This window comes from Sander vitreus, chromosome 6 (assembly GCF_031162955.1).
Source record: "Sander vitreus isolate 19-12246 chromosome 6, sanVit1, whole genome shotgun sequence".
NCBI classification, from domain to species: Eukaryota; Metazoa; Chordata; class Actinopteri; order Perciformes; family Percidae; genus Sander; species Sander vitreus.
The window spans coordinates 31,713,406-31,737,026 of record NC_135860.1 but is presented as its reverse complement, the minus strand read 5'-3'; the positions used below and the strand labels follow the sequence as shown (position 1 = coordinate 31,737,026).

At 41.8% G+C, this 23,621-nt stretch overlaps 1 protein-coding gene across 6 annotated transcripts in view; it reads right to left on the bottom strand.

The window, feature by feature from the left end:
* oxr1a (oxidation resistance 1a) overlaps positions 1–23,621 on the bottom strand; it is a 232,130-nt gene that overhangs the window by 79,621 nt on the left and 128,888 nt on the right. The window contains exon 1 of one of the 6 annotated variants that reach the window (XM_078253732.1): positions 13,290–13,674. The exons of the other annotated variants lie outside the window; for them this stretch is intronic. Coding sequence (XP_078109858.1) covers positions 13,290–13,440 — 151 coding nt within the window. The 5' untranslated portion in view covers positions 13,441–13,674. Of the gene's footprint in view, positions 1–13,289; positions 13,675–23,621 lie in introns of those variants that run through there. 6 annotated transcript variants of the gene reach the window in all.

Below are 23,621 nucleotides of genomic sequence, written 5' to 3'. Positions count from 1 at the left end.
CCCGAACAGAGTGAGGGAGCACAATTGTGGGGATTCTGGACATTAATGCACCTTAAGTACATTTTGAATTGAACATGCGTTGGAGTTAAAGAAATTGAACAACATTAACAGCCCCCTGGCACAGATTATGATGCCTGTAATGGACAGAAATAACAGTCACATTTCCAAAACACAATTGGCTTGCTAGCTTATTAAATCTGAAATCCAATATGAATGTCAGGTAAAGAGAATTTAAGACACAACACAAAACAATATTGCTTTACCATTTGCTTTTCTGGCTTGAGAGCAAAATGTGTTGTGACACAGGCACTTGTGGCAACATCCTCCAATTTTGAGTGTATGAAAGTTTAAGAGGAGGACAAGGGTCAGAAGGTGGATTTCAAAGCCAGCGATCTCAGCACCTGATTGGGTAAATGGGTGGGTCATTTGGTAAAGATTACAATCATCGAGCTTCACTTATATAAAGACTCAGTTACTTACTGTTGCTTTAAGAAACACAGAACATATAATATTCTGTGAATGCTCTTATCCCGACATGTAGGCCAGTATTGGGCTAAGAGGGGCAGATTGAGAGGTGCTACTTCTGTCTTGAAGTCAAGAGTCTGTATATAGAGACTGTCAACAGTCAGTAGCGCAGTCCGTGGAATGCTTACTCAAATAAAACAGGAGTAGAAAGTGCTGACTACCACACAGTGACCAACTCTGGCTGTAAAGCGAAGCTGGCGGTGCTGTTATCTTAACACCAAGTGGTTAGGTGGACATGACAATTTCATTAAAGTGAGGAGAAGATCTACGTTTCAAAAGGAAGTAATCTATTTTGTATGGCAAGCTACAGCATATTATAGTTTCAGACCATAAGCAAAGAATTAATAAAGTTTGATTCAGAGAGGCCAAGTTAACTGATGGTGTGTGTAGAGTCATGCTGGTGCCCGGGGCCGGTGTGTGGTTAGTGCTACAAAGAGCATGCTGTTTGAGATCGTAATCTCTCAAATGTTGCTTTGGCTGCAGACACACACACAGTCCTCATTTAATGAAAATGAAACTAGATTATCTTATTATACAGTCATTAGTTGTTTTTCCATTCCATTTGCAAGCTAATTTTAAAGCACACTTTTGAAATGTCGCAAACAAAGAAATGCGAATTAGGCGTGTTTCCATCAACTGCTATGGAGCGAACAAACTAGGCTACAGCACAGTTTCGTCAGAAGTTGATGCTGTCATCTATCTAAGTAAACGGTAGAAGAAGTAGAGGTCGCCAACCGGAAACAAAACAAATCGCCTTGGCTGCATCTAATCCATCTAGAAGAAAAAACAAAAAAAACAGAGGTCTTCAGGAATTTGGTTCAATTGAGAAAGTTTGTTGTTGTTCTTTTATGTCTGCGGGTATTAGCCATGTTTCATGCTGTCTGGAGGCCAAGACACGCCATGGGAATATCCAGGAAGAAGCAGACTGTGGAAACAGCTGATTAGTCCTGTGAGTTAAATGTTAGCTACGTATGTCAGAATTTATTTCCATATACCATTTAGAGAATCAACTCAACAAAGACAAAAACCACCTCATGTGAGCGTAAAAACACTCGTACACCCGTACTATTGACTCCAAGAAATATCGAAAAGAGCATTATGTTTTTAAAGGCTGACTGCTAAATGAGTGTGTGTGTTGCCTTACAACTTGTGTGTGTTGTACCAGTCTTAAATGACCTGATCACATTCAATAAAGCTGGGCTGTTTTTCTAAAGACTTTTTAATAAATGTCTCCAACCTGCAGGGAAGTAATTACACCGATGGATCCTCTAATTACTTCACCAATTGTAAGTTGCAGGTTGATAAAGGCAATGTATCATACCAACAACAGCAAACGTCAGCTTTCTTAATCAACAGCCCCATTGTCTCAGAAGACTTATGAATACCACTGAATAGAGGAAAAGTGCCAACAGCATTGTATCAAGAAACAGGCCATAAGTGCTGTGGAACTCCACTATAGCGCATAAGCTGTAGTCTTTCCATTGTAATGACAGTACATGGGTGTAGTGGAGTCGTCAACTTAAACACAGAGAACACCGTGTGACAGGCAACATCCCTTTGCCAACGCTCTCAGTACCACTCAGCTCTATATTACACTGCCAGCCTCCACAGACCAGTCTATACACCACTCAGCTTTTATGGAAAACTTTGCTGAACTGCAGTTTTGTGTGTGTGTGTGTGTGTGTGTGTGTGTGTGTGTGTGTGTGTGTGTGTGTGTGTGTGTGTGTGTGTGTGTGTGTGTGTGTGTGTGTGTGTGTGGGCATGTCTATGCTAGAACAGGAGGCCCTGATCTGCTCTGTCCTCTCATTAACACTCTCCCCATGTTGGCTAATCACACTCCCGTTGTGTCGCTGGTAATGTGGTTTGAATTCTTTACACTGCGAGAAGATTCTCTTTCCCCACTCTCAACATTAATTGCTAGACACAGGCCTGTACAGAGGTCTGTTAATGCTGACACACTCATTTCAATTAATATTCTGACAGCGTGCTCATGACTGTTTCCATAGTGACGAACCCGGTGCAGACTAAAAGGTGTTAATAAGAGTGGAACATTGCTACGAATCACATTGTTCTGAATGAAAAGGACTCGCACTTAAGCTGTTTCACTGTAATTATAATGATATATTAACCATAACCAGTCAGGCTATTGAGGATGTTAACTAAAGTATTAATTAACAATCCATTATCAATATGGATGCTCAATCTTACAACTATGAGTTGTTTTGTACAGCTGTTCATAAAGGTTGAATCGGTAGTGGACATACACTGTACATGTCTCTGTTATGCATTGTTGTTGTCACTGTGTTTACAAGTATAGAGCAGAAACAATTAGTATAATAGTCTCTATCCACGATGTTCCACTTCCGGGATTGCTCCGGTGCCGCAGGAAATTCCACCGGCTGAATGTCTTTTCACTGATGTCCGTCCCCTTCCTCTTTCTTTGTGTTGTGACTATGGTTAACTGCTCCTCAGATCTCTGCAGGGTAAATCCAGACAGCTAGCTAGACTATCTGTCCAATCTGAGTTTTCTGTTGCACGACTAAAACTACTTTTGAACGTACATGTTCCAACAAAACAAGTTCCTTCCTGAGACTATTTAGCAGCGGCTCCGTGCGGAGCTTAGCACCACCCAAGACGATTGTGATTGGTTTAAAGAAATGCCAACTGGTAAACTTAATCAAACTCATCCTGATGTGCCAATACCGCAAAGCTGTGACTGAGTGAACTCAAGAAGCTCGACTGAGCTGAGGGAAGGTAAGTTTGATAAATTAGCGAACGAATAAGTCAAGAAACTCAACACTGACTTAGCTGACCCAGTCGCCTAAGAAGTGTTACGTGCCTAACGAGTATTATAGCCAAATGTTTGTAGCATTAATGTTAACAAACGTAACGTTTCCCTCAAATTAAACTCATTATTTCGGTGGCCTTAAAATCCTTTTATTTGATAGCCTTGCTGCCCTGGCATTTGGCTTTTGAGCCCTCAAAGAAATTGACAACAACAGTGGTCTGCCCCTAAAATGATGAAATTCCAGACCTGATCTTTGTGGACAAAACAAGTAATACAAAGACGTAACCCTGGGCTAGGGCTGTGTATCGCACATCAATACTTATTTGCTACCTAATAAAATCTGCCCATACTGTAGCAACAAGTAGCCTATCAAAAACTACCAGTACAAGGAAGCTAAATGTTTTCAGTACTGAAACTCAGGCATCATATTGGCACTAGTAGCTACCTTGGGCATTTTTGATAATGTTTTGACATTTAAAAGACTAAACCTTTAATCTTTTAATAGAATGAATAGGACAGATAAAAGGATTATAGCAAGAATTGTTGATTGCTGCTCTACACAAGTATATATCCACACGCTGACACTGACACCACGATGATGATACAATAGCCTACATACAATTAAGCACAGTTAGTTTCTCACCAACACACAGTGAAAGCACTTTGATCCACAGTTGATGCAGCTGAAGACAGGAGGTCTTGCTTAAGCTCCAGACCTCCCATCCTCCTCCTCCTCTCTGCTGTCACATGCATTCAGGCTCCCGGCTCACTAATCACACTCCGATTCCTCCAACCTTTGAGTTAAGGTTACTGCACTTTGAGCAATATTCTAAGTCAAAGTTCGGGGTGGGAGGGTGCGTGGGTGTGTGTGTGTGTGTGGGTGGGTGGGGGGATAAAAGGGGAACATGATGAATAGCATGGCTTAGGTCTAACTGCAATGGCTGGATCGATGGCGATGATGATACATAATGTACACTTGCTTCCGTAACGTAGCTTCCACAACGACTCTGTGATTCATTTTTAACATGAGAATAATGCAAAGCTTTGACTCAGCTGATGTGTGATGATGTGCAAAAGGGCATTAATGACCAGTGTCCATTCATTAATATTACACAATCGCCCTTAATTAATGAAATAATCTTTGGATTGCCTCAAGAAAAATGCCATGATAGAAAGCAGACGGTAGAAAATGGAGCACAGTTGGTTTGTACTGTATGAGCACACTTGTGTCGTCCAACAAAGCAACACTATCCTCTCAGGTTACAGCTCCAATCAATAGCAGAAGCGATGAGCTCAGCTATAAGAAACACAAACTCTGCATTATCAGATCGTCATATTGAGCCAAAAGCAGGGTCCTGGTCAGGAGTCAAGATGTGAATAGAGTAGGGCCAGGCCAAATGCAGGTACAGGTAGTAACGCTGTACACTGGGGAACACTAGGGTAAAAGGCATATATTTTTATACACATAGTTACTTAGTCACTGATTTAATGCAACGTTATTATTACAAAGTAACTAAGTACATTCACCTTTTCTGAACAGTGGCTACTGTGGCCCCATTTGGCAATAAGGGGATGATAATAAATGCTGATACGGACTACTGTATACCAGGAGCACAAGAAATCATAAAGCTATTCCAAACTATTTTTCTTTAAGGCATCGCTAATAATACTCTAATATAAATAATCATACAACACTCTGAAATGGGTCATTTTTGCATTAGGATAACATCATTTTGATACTACATTACAACATCCAACTACATTTTACTGATAATACTTCAGTAACATTTTAAATGCAGAACTTTTAATTGTAATTGAGTACTTTTATATTGCAGTTTTGTAACTTACAGTAATAAGTAAAACATCTTCCACTACTGCACTAAATAAATTAAATAAAGGCAATAAGCAGGGTGAGTAATGTAAAATGCTCCTTAAAGTGCACCTCCTGTCTACCCACAGTCTGTAGTGGCCAAGCAGAAACAGAGACTGTACCAACAACAGCTTGCTTTCCATTTACCCAGACAGGTCGGCTGAGATCAAGAGGGGAAAAAAGAATACAGCGTCTCTTCAAATCCATCTTCATGACTAACTATCACACACAGGGAGACTTGACAGCTTGATAAGTGTCTCTCTCCTTAGCAATGAAAACAAAACTCATCTTTTTTAATCCTTTACAATACAGCAAGCTTAGAAGAAGAGGAGGTAAAGAATAAATCAGTTGGGGGAAAAAAAGAGAAATTTCTAGGGCTGTCCCGATGGGATCGGGGATCGGCAGTCACCCCGATCACCTTACTCCGATCATTTACGTCCATTCTGCCATTCTAAGTAGAAGTTTATTTTATATGCGAGTTACACAAAAATTCTAGCTACACTAAGTTAAATGTATTAAGCTGAAGACATATTTTAGTTACTTTGTTTACTTAGTTATTTTTGTAAACAAAAATGCTGCAGCTTTGTTGTCTAGGCAAATACAAGTATCGGATCGGGACTCGGTATTGGCAGATTTCAAGATTTTAAAAATCGGATCGGGGACCAAAAAAGCTGATCAGGACATCCCTACAAATGTCCCTTAAAAGCTTCCTTCCTCGTTTCCCTTTTCCTTTCCTTTGTGGCCTAAACCACCTCAGAGTGGTCTGAGTGATTAGATCTCAATGCGTCCTCAATGCCTCCTAAGTGCATTCCCACCTGGACTTAAAGCTGTCCACTTGTGATCGGATCACACCTGTGGCGACCTAACAAGAGCTGACGTCATCAAAGGCAGCGCCCACATGCACAGCTGATGGAGCAGAGCAGCAGAGAAGAGCAGAGCAGGCAATAACCCACACTTTCACAACTCAAAGAGTCCTACTATGGCCTATATGCCTATGTCTTCTGCCTAGTTTACAATGAATAGGGTTGGTTACCTAATACGGCACCGGTGCCTAAACGACCGGTATCTACCGGACTGAATAGCAACGTGGTTTCAGTGCCTCATTTTGGTGCCACTGAAATGCTTGTGCTGCTCTCTGATGCTCCGAAACGGACGTTACAGGCAACAGAAGAATCGCTGCACGTGACGCTAGTTAACACTACACCTGGCAGCAGATAATGTTAGCCTACCGTTAGCTAGCAGCTGGATTAAACACGGTTAAAATAGTGACAGCTAACGTTCAACGGTGTAAAGTGTGACTGTATAACTGTAGAGGATCCCAATAGAGTGCGGATCGGGCCGCATTTTTCTGTCCGAGCCTGCCCCGCGCCCAACAGAGCTCATACTAATGACACATACGTTTGTTTGGTTGGAAAGTCCGCTTTTATTAAGCAACTGTAGGAAGGCATTCGGAAATGTCAACAGATGAGCGCATCAGCGCACACGGGGCAACAAGCGCACGTTAACACAGGCGCGCACCTACATAATAAGCTTTTTTAAATTTAAAATGTTCAATGCCTTATCACAATGATGTGACCGAGCCCGATCCAAACCCCAACATCATTTCTAAATATCTGTCCGAACCCGGCCCGGCCCGTCAGGTACCGTCGGGTCCCGACGGGCTCGGTTCGGGTATCCATCCTCTAGATCCCAACACCGGGACATAACAGTCTGCTGTCGGAAAAACAACACAGAAGGTGTGTTCACTGAAACTGGTAGCTTAAGCCTCGTGGTGCATTCAAAGTTATTGTAAAATACCCTTACGTCGTTCAACAGCATTTAACGCTGTTGCCGACTGTCGCTTTGTGCTCTTTTTTTTAGTATCGGTTTAGGCACCGTTCAGGCACTGGCACCGTTTCAAAAGTATCGCTTTAGCACCGGTATCAGAAAACGACCCAAACGATACCCAACCCTAACAATGCGTGCATGCTGTAGCGTCAAAGAACAGTAGCTATCCTATGAATTCTACTAGAGGACGCAACACCTGCAGTTGCAAGTCAAGTTGGCTTTCGAACGTTAAAAATCCACCAAAGTCTATTGTGTTTAATGTACTATTGTGCTTTGTTAAATTGGTAACGTTGACAGCGCTGGAGGAGGTCAAAACAAACCAAGCCAGTTAGGAGTGTTTCTTCTAACATTAACAGATCAGGAAGGGTGTGTGAGCCCAGTGAGCTGCACTAATTCTTCACAAATGGTGCATTCTTTGCCAGGTAAAAACCCTTGAGGCAAATTTGTGATTGGTGATATTGGGCTACATAAATAAAATTGACTTGACTTGCTGCCACCGCAGCCCCGTACTGACGGGGGACCACTATGTGGTCAGAACTGAGTTCACTTCGGAAGTCAGAGCAGTTACTGAAACTGCTAATACAGAGCTTGCTTTGGAGCTTTGGGGGGTAATAATGGGGTAATACATAACCCATTGCTATTAACCTATGTGTGTTAATTGTACAGCCCACTTGTTCTTGATAGGCTGGAAACCAGAGCTGGGCAATATATAGATATTATATCGATATCGTGATATGAGACTAGATATCGTCTTTGATTTTGGATATCGTAATGTGGCATACATGTTGTCTTTCTAAAAAAGGAAACAGGTTTCCTTTTTTTTAGTAAACAGCAATAATAAATATTTACTATTGCTGTTTACTAAGTATTTCTTATCCGATTACTCGATTAATCGATGGAATAATAGGTAGAATACTGGATTACTAAAATAATGGATAGCTGCAGCCCTACTAAAAATATTTTTCACTACTTAGTTTCGCTGTCATTTGAGTTTAGTATAATAAACCTGAGTAGAACCCCGATGTCAGGTCTGGTCAAAAATATGCTTTACCAACCCGTCTTTGTAGGTGTGTCATGTTTCCCGAAAACTGGTTTGAAAAGTTCATATTTCAGCACGAGAAATGACATCCCCTCCTGCTGAAGGGTGACAAAACCATCAGTACACTTGATCAAATGTCTCTTTACATTGGCAGTCAACCCGCTGACTAGCATATAAAAGATAATGAAATCCTTCCGACCTGAGTCAACAAATGAAAGAGCTGCTTGCCATGTCATGATAAACAGAACCACCCTAAGCAAAGTCCATCATCTTAAAAGGGCTAACAAAAAACTATGCCCAGGACGTTCGCAAGCGATTAACCCAAATCCAAACTTCAAAACATCCCTTTAGAAAAGTCCAGCTGAAGTCCTACCCATGCTCTTCTTAAGCCTATGGTTTTATTTCTCTGATATTACTACCACAGGGGTGGAATACTTGAATAGGAGAGCTGCATGTTTCCAGAGGCTGGCTTCTCTTTTCAGCTGGAGGGACAAAGATGCAAAAGATGCTGCTGAGTCACTGGTCTTATTACCTTTCCTTAAACGTCAACTGTACTCAGCATTTGTGCTCATCATCTGGCCTCTGTGACACATCTGCTGTTGAACATATCTTTCACTGGTCTCAGAATTATGAATTACATGTATAGCGCTACTCATCTTTTTGGCCACATGTCCTAATTTAAATCTTCTCAGGCCTATCACCCTGTTATACTGTATGTCTTGTACTCTGTCCCAGTCAGTTCTCTCAATCTCTATTTTCATCTGGATTTGGTTTCATTACTAATCTCCCCCTAGTTTTCCTTAAAAGAGATGCATCCTCCTGTTAGAGGGACAGACCAGGGGTTGATGCAGACTGTATAAGTGAAGCCAAAACATTTTGATTGACCCCTGGTGGCTGGCTGCAGTATATGTCATAAATCCCGTCCCCTCCACGTCAGCGGATGGGACTTGGATCAAACTAAAAGTACACGTCAAATACATCATAATAGGTAGTTCTTATCACGCTGGTGTGTTTTCAAGTCTTATTTTTTCTGATAAGTTTGGGTCTTTTTAGTTATTTGAAGCTATAAAAACAGGGTGAAACATCAAGACTGACTTGCGATTGGTCGGGCCGGTGTATGGGCGGGACTTTGCGGCTGCGGCTTCACAGCCCAATCCTTACTGCGCAGCAGCATCTGGCTCCAAAATTACAAAATGGCAGCACCTGTATTTTGGCTTCACTTTTGTACGGTGGTAGGAAGTGTAGACGGCGCGTTGTTAATCTTTATACAGTCTATGGGACAGACTGTCATCATTTTAGAGACAAACCCATTAGAGAAAGATACGGTGTCAGTACGGTCATTAATACTGTTGACTCTTGAAACACAGGCCAGTTTGTGTGGACAAAGCATCCTTGAAAAGTCAAGGAAACCGTCATGAGTTCAAACTCTGCGGTGTACAGTGCTGTATTCTGGGGATCCCAATGGGACTTTGGCCACTTAAGTTCCCTTGACAGAGCCGTAACTGATCTCAGTGTGTCTCATAATAGCATGCAGGCAGAGTGAGACCCTGATACAAACTGCTCAAGGACTTTTTGGCACTTGGAAATTACGTTGATTAAAATCACCTATTACAGTGCTGAGAGGATCAGCAGATTGCACTTTCTGAATCATCCTGATAATTGCAGCAGAGCTGGTGTCAGCTTTAGGGCGAACGTGAACAGTGACAAATAAGGGAACACCCGGGGGGACAGAGAGAACTTAGAGATGCAGAGAGGAGTTCAAAGTCGGGAGGACAAACCTGCTTTCACACCGTGGCACTGGTGACTCATCTGCTATTCATATATGGGCAATATACCTTTATGTGATATTATGGCCACTTCCCTGTAATACATGTCCAGCGTTAAACTCATGCTGGATCAGAAGTGCTTTTAAATATGATAAAATGCATGTTAATTCCAGTATCTAACAAATCAACCCACAAAAGGCTGTAAGCTGTATCATGAAAGGCAAGAGGAAATACATTTTTAGCCAAGTTTCGTCTATTTCAACAGCATTGCTCAACATTTTCTACAACATCCTAGAGTTCCAAGTGGTTTCGAATGTTCTTTTTTTAAAAGCTCCTCTAAATCTTTGCTGTTTCTTGATTGTTACCTGGAGTTTTGCCTCTGTAGGTCTCTAAAAAATACCTAAGTAATCACTTTGTAGCTGATTTGGTCATAGCCCACACACACATTTGATGGTGGGTCTTACAGTAAGTAGACATGATTGCTAAACTTCAAGAGGTCACAAGCCAAAAACGTTTGCATATCACTGTCCGAGAGCAACTAATACATGTAATCTATAATAATTGCTCCATACTTAAGACGCTGCACAGAGCTGTGACTTTGCACATTTGGTTAAAACCCCAAAAGGAGAAATTGATATTAAAGTGCACTCTCATTAAGTCTTCTCTCGATTTTGATTTTTTTCTAATCAAATATCATATTCGGTCATAATGATCATACATTTGTCTATCCTAATGAAAAATTCTAAGTACCTTAGAACATCCTGTCTTTCTACTGTATCTGCCAACTAAACCAATACCTGAGATAGCTGTGTGATGTTAATAGTAACAACATAGAAGACAAACAGCCTTCACAATACAATTCTGCATGTCAATGTCATCAAGTTGCAGATATTACTTGTCCAAGCAGTTAAAAGCAAAACTGCACCTCTACTTCTGTCTCTTTTCTACCTATATGCCACCGTCCAGATAGAGCAACAACTTTCCACATTGACCACTCTCTGACACGCATTCCAAATAACTCTGCAAAAGCTCCGGGCTGTCCCACTGTGAAATCAAAAATGGCTTGAAGGCTCCCTCCCAGGCTTTTTAGTCAAATACATTTTTCCCAGGTATTTCCTATCACGCTGTTGTTTGTTCAAGTGTTAATTTTTCTGATAAGTTTGGTTTTTATTAGGCTAGTTGTTTGGTGCTATGAAAACTAGGGTTAGGACGGTATGGATGTTTTCTTACCGCAGTTGAAAAGCAAGAAATTCCCGCCGTAGCTTACGAGAGTAGCGTAAGTTAGAGCGAGAATGGCAGGGTGCCTTAAAGGAACACGCCGACTTATTGGGACTTCGTCTTATTCACCGTATCCCCCAGAGTTAGATAAGTCCATACATACCCTTCTCATCTCTGTGCGTGTTGTAACTCTGTCCGACGGTTTCTCCACCGGTAGCTTAACCTAGAACGGATCCTGAAGGTAACAGGTTCCATCTAGCCTACTGCTCCCAATAAGTGACAAAATAACGCCAACATGTTCCTATTTACATGTTGTGATTTGTAGAGTCACAGCTTGTACAAATAACAAGGTCACATGACACACGGCCATCTTCTAACCGTATATAAACTGGGAACTACATTCTCAGAAAGGCGAAGCACTGCTACTTCTGCTACTTGGGCGGAGTGATATGCTTGCAGCACCTGAGAAGCCCCGAGCAGATCAGCTCGACTGAGCCTTTTCTCAACAGCGAAGGGCCCACCCATGCTTCACTCACTACCTCCGTGCCCACCCTCGTCTCTAACATCATCTTCTCACCTCCGCTACCTGAACTCCACGTCTAGTTATTCACATTCTTTCCCCCTGAGTAGGGCAGTAGCCTGCAGACACATGCCGCCCCTGCGGTCCACTCTGCTGCTGGTAGAGAGAGGCACAGGGAGTGCTAATGAACCCGACTGCCATCGGTGGCGTTTCAAGAGCAGCAGAGCATGCATCTGATTAATCTTTGTCCTAATTAGATCAAACAATTAACCTGCCTGCCACCAAGCTCGAGGGCCTGATGACTCTGCATGGGCTGTACAAAACCCCAGTACAATAAACCAGAGCAGGGTGAGAGTTTGCCCTCACACTGCAACTTTCTGTTTTCAGAACAACCAATTAATATTAACTAATTGCACAGAGCCTTCTATGTGATATATCGACTGACCGTGTGGCCGAGAGCTCACATCCGTTTCTACTTTCCGTTTCAATAGCGCTTCATTTCTTTGGCTTTTAATTCAGAGTCAGAGAAGGCACGGATGGGTTTCATAAGAAATGATGTGCGAGAGGCAAAGCAGAAAAAGGGGAGAAAAAAATCCAATGTTCATTAACATGGAGATACTCCCCGATGTGAAAAGCCTTGAGGACATGCTTGTTCACTCACTGACTCGATGGTTTCAGCATGCACTGCCTGCTGATCTGAAATATTTGAAATGCCTCAGTTGTTACAGGCGGTGTGTCCTCACAACAAACTGGACAGGCAGAGTTAAACCACGGAGGGCATGGACTTGGCAGATTTGTTGAGTTCAAATCATTTCAGAAATAGAAAATCAGGCAGGGAAGCAAAATACACTGTTGAATAAGTCTTCCCTTACATGTGTGCAACAGGAAGTGCTGCATAACGTATGTGCTCCCTGATGTTCAGCCTAATACAGTACATATACTGACACATCTTAAGTTTGATGTAATGTAGGCTACAACTGTGACAAAAGGGGGTCACTTAACAGACGTGGTTCCCTCAGCTTTGAGCTTTAGTTTAGTAATATAGTATACAGTAAGGACACCTTTAATTTACTGTATCTCTAGTGTTATTTACCTTCTTGCAGTAGGCTTACGGCTATTTCACACCACAGACCCTGTACCAGTGGGTAACGTTAACGGACGTTAACAATACTGACAAGCTGCTAGTGACAGCAGTGGCATGTGTGGGACAGTTGCATACTAAAGTTAATGTTACTAATTAGTATGGTGATATATGCGAATCTTTGTCAAAATATTCGGGTGAATTCAGTATGATTTAAAAACATAATATTCGGGTGAATCCAGTATGATTTAAAAACTTCTTTTTATAGTCTTTTAATACGTGTGTAAAAGCACTAACGTCGTAATGTTGACTTGAAGTGTTTGAGTGACAGCAGAGCTCTTTGGTGACAGGACTGGGGAAACAACGTTAACTAGCTAGCTAACGTTAAACTTAAGTTTAAATTACTTTGAAATAATCGCCGAATTTAAGGACGACGTAATGTTTATTTCTACATCCCAACATATGTTCTACAGGCAAGAAAAGTATCCAAGGAACGAGGACACGTCAAACTGAACAATTTTTAAAGGGGATTTGGCACTACGCTCTACAGGAAGGCAATGCATGACGGTTTGGTGTAACGTTAACGTTGTCTGGAAAGCTGACTACTTCTGCTGCAGTCTCCAAATCAGCTAACGGAACTGAATGTCCGACTAACCTGTTTCGAAGTGTTTGCTGTCACGGTCGTGTGTTGTCCCAGTATGGTGCTGTACAGTTTCGACAATCTCCTGTCCGCGTCCAGGCCACAGTCTCTGAGAAATTGCGTCCCTGACAACACCGATGCCCGTAAAAGAATAGATGTAGTCCATAACGCTAACGTTACAACCTAGCTAACGTTATAAGTTAGCTAAGAACAAAGTTTTTAAAGTGTTTTAAAGCCAGCTGTCATTGCACCAAACGCGGTGTTGGCCAAACGTCCCAGGCTCACAGTCGTGGTGTGAAAAGCCTCCAACACTCTAGCTACACATTCCAAAACAGGAACTATTTTGAACACGCCAACAAACTTTTTCTTTCCGCCTGGTGGAGTCAAGCTGTGCAACGCAGTACTGTTACAACAGACTGGCTCCGTTCCAGTAGCCTTCTGCCCTGTTGGCCTACATTAACAGTGCTGACAAATGGATGTGTCAAATACGGTACCAAAGTTCGATTACATTTAAACCTCGGAAAAAAAAGTGAGAATAATTATATGTTAATAATATAGTATAGAATATGTATATGTCAAATTCTACATTCTCTTATACAGCTATCTTCTATAGGCCTACATTTCATTTGAAATAAAGAATGAGTTGCAGATTCGCTGATTGGGCACACACTCTGAAAGGTTACTATAATTCAGCTCAAGGGTATGAAAAATGTACTTAACACATAAATAATAATAATAAAATTATATGATTAATAAATGCATAACAATGCAACCCAGCTTATAGTCCACGCTCACTTCCAGACTGTTGCTAGGATATTTCATAGTCATCAAGTGTGGCTTTATGACATCTATCTGACTCCCAGCATAATAACATTCTAATGAATTCAGACTTCCACATAGGAGCCAAAGTAAACTTCCGTGTCCATATGCAACTCACGGGGCCACAGTGAGAACTCTGGGACCTGGTACATAAGTGGCTGATCGTCTAGTGTGGGATAAAAGTAGATGGCATTTGAGGTGTGTAAATGACTGGGTGGGGGGGGGGGTGGAGGGGGAGAGAGTCAAACCAGAACAGGGTGTATAATTGGGCAGCAGACTCAGGTAGTGACCTGAAAAGACCATCATGCATTATTCATCTAGATTCTAGAGGCAGAGCAGTTGTGAGACAGCAAGTCAGGAGTGTAAAGAAATCCTGTAATGTTTCAGAGAAAAGTGATCATCCTTTGTTTCTTCACTCATTCACAGCAGGAACAGTAAAGAGAGAAGCATTTATTTTCCAGCTGTAAATTGACAGGGAAGTATCGGTCTTTCTTTATGGTATCTGTGGTAGGTGGGCTGAGGTTCAAACAGCTGTTATTATTGAGTACCTACACACCAATTTTGGACTGAGCAGTCAGGGATATTGAATGTGCTCCATCTGCTGGTTGCATTGGGTAGTGCATGCTTTAGTTCTCCCTCAGTGAGTGAAAAAAGTCAAAGTGTACTGTAGGTGAAGAGCAGCAGCAATCATAATAAAAATACAGATCATGTCACAATCAAATCCTTTGCAAAAAAAAAAAATGAAAAAACTCACATTTGGAATTTTCCTTAATCAGTGACTTAATCAATGTCACTAGAGTATGTATGTAAAATACAATGTTCAAATGAGTTGATTTCAACTGCCATTTCAAAGACCTTTGTCAACAAGTCTGACTCTGATGTACATAACCCTTAAAGGATTTGCAGTCAGGGGATTTCATTTGGCCCTCCGTTTCTCTCTGACTTTGCACGGGGCCCCTGCTGGTACACTTGGCCCTTGGACATTGTACTACTGTATTTAGAGAGGTCTCAGACTGGCCAAGTGCCACCCCACAGGGCCTTGTGGCTGTGTGATATACTGTGTTGTTGTACAGCTGCCCAGAGCGGTCATCTAATCATCCATAACATCCTCAGAGGGAGGCAGACTAGCTTCCTCTGCTCTGCGTTTTAACCTCATAGGGTGACATATGTACTTTGTAGCAGCGCAGACCAAACCGGAAAGCTGAATCTAGTTTAAAGGCCTATTTTCTCTGAGAGTCCGCCACTCTCTAATTAAGCTTTAGTGTGACCAAAGAGGGAAAATGAAAAAATTCCCTCTGTGCCTATCCAACAACATGAGCCTCGTTGCAAGGAAATTATGCAACTTGTTCTACTTAAGAAAGCATGCTTGACGTATTGTCAGTTTGCTGTATTTTATAGGCGATTAAAGAGACTTTGAAGCCAATTAGTTAACTGACATCCATTATGGTGTTACGGTCTTCTGGATTTACAGTCTTCTGGATTTATGGAAATGAGCCTAATTGTTTGTGGCCAATAGCTCATTATACATTCTTCCTTTGAGTATTTACAATATCCTTTTAATTTGTGCATATGTTTACAGAGCACGCACAACTCATACTACCTTTCTAATCATTCATTTTCTAATATGATCAGATCAGCACTTGAGAGTGCAGTAACGTACTACGTAGTGGGGGAATCATTCTGTTTAATAACTCTAAAGTGGTGGAGTCTTGTTATACAAGAACCCGTATAAGAACCTCCTGGTGTCAGCAGCTGCCAGGGAAAGCCCTGACAGGGTCTTGTGTGAGAGGCTTTGTCATCGTCTGAGAGCAGGGCTCTGGGGAGCGAGTGTGTTAATCTCAGCAGTTTCCCATTGAGAGCCAGGTAGGCTGCAACCTTATCCCGAGAAGAGGAACGCTTTCATTACGGAACAACAAACGCGACGGCCGCCGGGGAGCTGCCGCTTCACCACCGTCAACGGATGGACCGACTCCACAAGCGAGGGTGACATAAGCATAGCTGCAGCACACTGGTGTGAACACATAAGCATGTATGCACTGGAATGACTGATGATTATGAAAAAAATCATAATCTTGATTTTGGTCAATATCGAAATCCCGATTATTAAACACAATTACTCATTGACGTTTAGGATAAAAGAATAGAATAGTCTTTATTGTCATTGTACATGTACAACGGAACTGAATGCAGAACACCAGTAAAAGTGCAATAAGGAAAACAAAAAAACATATATATATATATATATATATATATATATATATATATATTTATATACATAAAAGAGTCTCTAAAGTCACTATAAAAATACATATATATTATGTTATTTGATTGAAAAGGAAAAAGATGGAAACGATGTTGCATTTATTGAAGTAAAAAATAAAAAAACTTGTGAAAACACCTTGAACTGGGAAATTTCCCTCAATACTTTTCCCGTTTTCATTTTTTGAATTCCCCTTCAGAACACAAGACAAAATCGGAGCTTGCTTGTTAAATGTTATGTGCAAAATATTAGTTTTTATTGTCGATTATTTTCTGATCACAACTGTAATTACACAACTGTAATCGCGATTAAAATTTAATTAATTGCACAGCCCACACACACACACACACACACTACAATCTGCTCCTTTCTTGCAGACATTTCCCGTTTACAGTGGAAATCACTTCGACATAAATGCAGCAGGGAGTTCACTCACGCGATACAAATGCACCTGCTGGCAAACACAAACAAGCCTTTCAGTGTGTGGTAATTGGGAAGGCTCATTGAGATATATACACAGCAAGAGAGATGGCTTGAGATAGTTTTCTCAGAAGTGACAGGATCACACATGACATTTCTTGGAGCATCTCTGGAGTGTAAATAAATACAGAACATTCAGCACGCATTGTCCTGTGTTTCACGAGCGTTATGCTCCATTATACCGCAGCCTGTGCACGAGGTGTAAACAAGATGACGACCAATAAAGACAGCCCGCTGCTGGAGGAATCTGGCGGAGGCATCCAGACAATGGCGGCAATCACAGGTGTTTAACAGCCCTTGTCAGAATATCCCACCCACTCTGAGGCTTTTGCATTGTGCGAGTGAAGCTTTGCTTCTCAAAAGCTGTCAACGCTATACACCAAATGAACACGTTTTTCACACTGCCAGCAGGACACAAATATTCATGAGAGGAGAATGTAAATCAGATGTTGTGCGGCGCCTGTTCAAACCGTGTCAACGCCAAGCTGAATCACCAGATCATCTGGAGGAATAGGGCTGTTTAAGTACTCAACACTGGCGTTACATACAGTCGGACTGCTGTCACTCAAATGCCGTTTATCATTTTTCTATATTTTACATGAACACTGTACATATGTGAGCCTTTAACATCTCCCATCTTGCAGCTCATGTGAGCTACAGTTAAAGGAGTATACCAACAATTATGGAGTGTGGATTCAATTCAATTCAATTATACTTTATTGTCCCCTTGGGCAAACTTTTCTTGGACTCTGGCGCTAGCAATTTTAGCTGCAGATCAATTAATAGAAACAATAAGACAATCAGAGTCAATAAATAGAGACAAATATTATGTGATTAAGATCCATCCATCCATCTTCATCCGCTTATCCGGGGTCGGGTCGCGGGGGTAGCAGCTCCAGCAGGGGACCCCAAACTTCCCTTTCCCGGGCCACATTAACCAGCTCCGACTGGGGGATCCCGAGGCGTTCCCAGGCCAGGTTAGAGATATAATCCCTCCACCTAGTCCTGGGTCTCCCCCGAGGCCTCCTCCCAGCTGGACGTGCCTGGAACACCTCCCTAGGGAGGCGCCCAGGGGGCATCCTTACCAGATGCCCGAACCACCTCAACTGGCTCCTTGTACATGTACTATGTGATTAAGATTAATATTAAAAATCTCAGTCTCAGCTCTATCAATGAGCGCCTAGTGACCCGCCCCCCACGATCATCTTCTTCCTCCAACTATCCAATTAAGGAAACGCCAAAATAACAAAGTGGGGACAACATACAAAAACCATAAAGAAAGGGCTACATGACAGAAATCCCATCAAACCATCTCCATGACAACCGGGCAACTCCATTCACTGTGGAAGCTTGGTGAAAATTGCTTGACAATTGTTTTGTCAAGCTGCGGTTTGTAAGGTCAAGGATGGACCTTCAGGCTGAAAGTGTTTTCAGTAATGTGACAAATTGGCCTTTAAAGCTATAGTGGGTCATTTCTGTCGCCCCCCATTAGGAATTCTAAGCAATGACGACAACAACACTGTCGGAGCATCAACGTGACGCGAGCCCCACGCCTCCTCTACGCTGTTGCTAGCACGGAGGATTCAAAAAACATGATGGACTCTTCAGAAGAGGCAATTATCTAGTAATGTTTATGTCCTCTTTGTCTCCAAAGCTGAACACTGCTGTTGATCTTTCTCAGCGGTGAGGTAAATGGAGCTGCTGCATCACAGGGTGACACCATTTTGTAAACATGGACATACTGAGATATACAGAGAGAGTTGTGCTTAACTGGCTTTGTATTAGAGGTGTGAATCTTCACTGATCTCCCGATTCGATTATCATGTCAGTGATTCGATATCTTGATGCATCACGATGCGTCAAATACATTTTTCTATTAAAGCCATATAGGATATTTGACTTGACAGAATGCATTAAGATAGTGTGTAGTTCAATATAATACAGTTTGCTATATTACTTCATATAGTTATGTTTTTATCCAAAAATACAAGTAGTAAGATATAAACAATCTTTTTTATTTAACAAAGTCTGAACACAGCAGACAGCGCACGCACACACGCGCACGCACACACACACACACACACACACACACACACACACTCTAAGACCAAATAAATTGGATACATAAAACTACAGCACAAACGTTGGCTTCACATAATAAAATTGTAAACAGAAATAACCATTATAGGCCTAGCCTACATACTGTTTCAAATTGTAAACAAAGACCACCATAGTAATAAATTGCAAAATGTAAACAGAAATATATTTTAGGCCTAGCCCATCTATGGTGTTTCATTGTAATATCAATGTGTAGTCTATAGGGCTGTCAAACGATTCATTTTTTTAATCGCGATTAATCGCATATTTTATCAAAATTTATTATTTTGCATTTCAGAACAGTTTTTAAGTACATATTAACAATCGAAAGCAATTTGTACCAGTGGATCTTGATTGGGAATCAAATGAATGCAAAGAAAGTGACTTTATGAACCTGATTTTAAGATTTGTAATTATTTATTTACTGTAAACAAAAGAAAAATGTGTGAATCTGTCATTATTGCACAATTCCTCCAAGTACCTAACTAAAAAACTAAAAATCCCTATCCTTACCAGAGTCAATATAGTGTTTAGTAACTCCTAAATAATGCTGATTCCTCACTGACGTCCAGTGATCAGCGGTTAATAAGACAGCGTTTGCAGCACCTTGCAGCAGTTCCAGTGTGGCTGCTTTCTCCGTGTCGTACAGGCTGTGTATCCGTGAAAACTACTGTCTCCCTCTACGGCAACGAGACAGGTCAACTGTAGTACATCTTTAAGACCCGAGTCTTCTACGATGCTGACAGGTCTGCAGTTAGCCCGCATGCTAGCGGCTAGCATCACGTTAACTGTACTGCTATGCTTAGCTCCGTAGGTGGTAGCTCAAGCTTGACGTGCTTCGGTGATATTTTAATTCGGCTTTACACAACGTGCATGCGGCCTTTGACTTGTCTACGAGCCGTCTGGGAGTTTTGGAAAATGCACGAGGAAGTGGCAGCTTGATGATAAGTAAAGGTGCTGCAAAGGGTCAAAATAGTAGCCTGTTAGGCACGACGCAAAGCCGAGTGAAGTGTAAAATAAATTAATAAATGCCGGCATGCGATTAATAATCGTGTCGGCCCTTAATCGCATCGCGATTAACGCGTTACCGCTGACAGCTCTAGTAGTCTATCATAGGTCTAGATGAAACGGGTTAGGCTACTGAAAATGTTATTTTTCATTTGAATGTTCAAAATTAACGAGCGACATTATTGTGTTGTAATCGATTATGGTCGGCCACTGCATCGATGCAGCATCGTCCATGTCCACATCGCGATGCATCGATTATTTTCAACACCTCTACTTTGTATCAACTCATCTGGCAATGGCTTGTATGTAACGGACTTTCAGTAATGTAAAATAGTTTAGCTTTATAGCTATAGCTTTAAATAGACCATCATAGAGACATACAGTTACCCAGACCACCAATGAGCCTTGGCCGGTAGAAAATGAGAGACCAATCACTTCCAAGACAGCCTTCCATCCCATACCCAAGTGATACCAAAAAGGTGCTTCCTGTGCTACAGGGTCATGGATATTGTGTCAAAAGCGCACGACCCAGGGTTGGAACCAGCCTTTAGCTTCCAAAAGAAATACTCCAAACAGTACTGACGCATCTAATACAACGTTTTTCTGCCATGAGAAAAAATAGGACCTTAGCGAAAAAACAATCACATCAGAGACACTGTCCTAATTTTAGAAGATTAGCTGCTTGTCACAGTCAATTGTGCTCTTTTACGCATCTGGGTTTCCCCCTCTAACTAATTCAGGAAACCCTGCATGGGTTTTTCTTCACTTTGAGTCAGATTTGTGACCAAAAGAGCCAAATAAATCATCCATAAATGGAGAGATGGAACCCGATTGTACATTTTTTGAACATGATTCCAACATATTGTTAGCAAATGTAAATCAGCCTAATTGGGGAAAAAACAACAACATTGATGGAAGGCTTAGGTTGTCACCAAGGTAGCCATCCACAGATACAGATTTATAAAATCATGCCAACAAGTTATTATTTTAATATCTTAGTATTCTAGGCACTATAAAAGGTATGTATAAAGGCTTTGGACCGCCCTACACATTATTGTAGGCCAAGTTTAATATGCAACTTAACTTGATACAATACATGTAGTAGGGGGTCCCTGATCCTGTCTCTCTCAGTTAAGGGGTCCTTGGCTTAAAGAACATTGAAGACCCCTGCTCTAGCATATGTGTTAACTCCTTAAAACCACTGTTGACATGTCTTAAGGACATTAAAGCATGGATGGCATTACATTTCTTAAGCTTTAATGAAAGCAAAACTGAGGTCCAGATATTTGAAGCAGGTGGTGAAGGTAATGCCATTCATCTGGACCTGTGTTCCCTGGAACCATATACGAGGTCTTCTGTTAAAAATGTGGGTGTGATAATGGACAGTGATTTTAAATTGGACAAGCATTCTGTAATCAAATCAAGTTTTTTTTTCAACTGAGGCTCTTATCTAAGGTCAAGCCCTTTTTTATAATTTAGTCATTTTGAACGGGTTATACATGCTTTTATTTGGACCAGGCTTGACTACTGTAATGCCCTGTATGTTGGAGTAAACCAGGCCTCTTTGTCACACTTGCAGTTGGGTACTTTTGTTAACATACAAAGCACTTACTGGGCTAGCTCCAACCCATCTCTCCGACCTATTGAAACCATATGTCCCCCCTAAGGTCACTCAGGTCAGCTGACCAGTTGCTCCTTGTGGTCCCAAAACAAGGTTGAAGAACAGGGGAGACGCCGCCTTTGCAATAGTAGCCCCTAAACTCTGGAATCAGTTGCCTCTACATATCAGGCTGGCTCCTACATCGTCTGTTTTTAAAACCTGTCTAAAACGTATTTTTATTTCCAGGCTTTTAACACTTTACAATAGTTGCCTTTTTATATTACTATCATTTTGCTGTTAAACTGTTGTCCTTTTGTTGTTTTGTGTTTATTGTGTTATTTCTATGTTTCTGTTTTTCTGATTGTACAGCACTTTGGTCTTTTGCTTTTTAAATGGGCTCTATCTATTGCTGGATGAAAAGGTCTCCACGCTCAGTTAGTACATGGTGTCAGGGTGTGAAAATGAACCGGTGTATTCTATCTTCATGTTAAGACTCTGCAAGAGGCAGAACAACAAGGAGGTGAAGGTGGAGATGTTGTTGTGCCATCCAGTGGGACACTGACCTGCCGTCCCTAACAACTCAACCCACTGTTATTGGCTGGCCTTCTCTCTCAGGACAGCTCTACAGGGTGGCTAGCTGTGATCGATGACCACTGGCTTCAGAGCGGGCTATCTTTCACCGCCACTTCTACTGCCCCCGCTCACGCTCATCTATCCTCTGTCTGAGGCCGCGCCCAGAGGCTGGGTGGCCCCGACAACTGATGACCACTGGCTCAGCAGGAACAACGCATCCGTCTGCTGAGCTGAGGGCTTGCTCCCTCAATCTTTTCACCTTCCTCTTTTTTTTCTTTATGAATGCATCTTATTTTATACCACAGAGATCTTCAACAGGGGCACCGGGGTCCTCTGCCCCCCCCCCCCACAAGGGGCCACAATTTTTTTTTCTTCTTTTAAATACAAAACATACAACTTGCAACATTTTAATAGCTTAGCATTCCATGCACTAAAAAGGTATGTATAAAGGCTTTGGACCGCCCCACACATTATTGGAGGCCAAGTTTATTATGCAACTTAGATGTAGTAGGGGGTCCCTGATCCTGTCTGTTAAGGGGTCCTTGGCTTAAAGAACATTGAAGAATCCTGCCCTAGCATACAGTATGTGCTGGTAATGGCAGGTAGAGAGGAATAGAGAATGAGGGAAGGCGGGAGGACAAAACACGAAGGTGGTGGATAAGAAAGAAAGAGAGAGGGAGAGGGAGAAAGGGAAGAGGAAGGGCCATGCATCAGACATGCACCGGTGCTCTCCTCATACAGGGCAATTTATTAAAATAATAAAGCCCAGCCTTGCGTTGAAGGTTGAGCCCCCAATAAACCTGACAGGGATACAGAAAGAGAGGCTATGAGACTGAGGCATCGTCAGGCAAGCAAACAAAACAAATGCTCCGTCATGTCAGTGTCCACTTTATTATCGGCGCTGAACTCTTCAAAAAGGAGTTAATTGATTTCTTTTAAACTCAGACACAGTCATATATTTCATCATTACCCTAAATAAAAAGCCTCTCATGAATCACTCGGCTACAACAGAAACAGCATAAAGATTGCTCCTAAACGTCTTCGCCTTGACAGGCGTAGAATCAGACTGCGAACAGATACAGCAATGCACTACGGCATGGGAGGATATTAGAGCCAAATGGACATCTTAAATCCGACAAATATGGTAAGAGGTTCTGCATGCTCTCTATCTACTGTAAAACTGTCCTCTCCCTGGACACTCTTCATTTATCACCTTATATAGCCCGTTCCACAACTATGCTAAATTGGATAATGAATTCCCCCCACCCCCCCAGGAGATGTACTAGATGAATAATTTGTTGGTTAAATTACGAGCGGGGGACATATTGCATCATTCGAAGCACGAGACGTTCGCGTAGTTAAATGGATGCAACCTTTTGGAGTCTATAGGAGTGAGATGAACGAACAGTAGGAGCCGATGAAGACGTAATTAATGGTGTAAGAAGGGGCTCATTAACAAGAGTCACACTGCCTCTGTTAATGAAACGTACTCAAATCAAATATGGTGCAC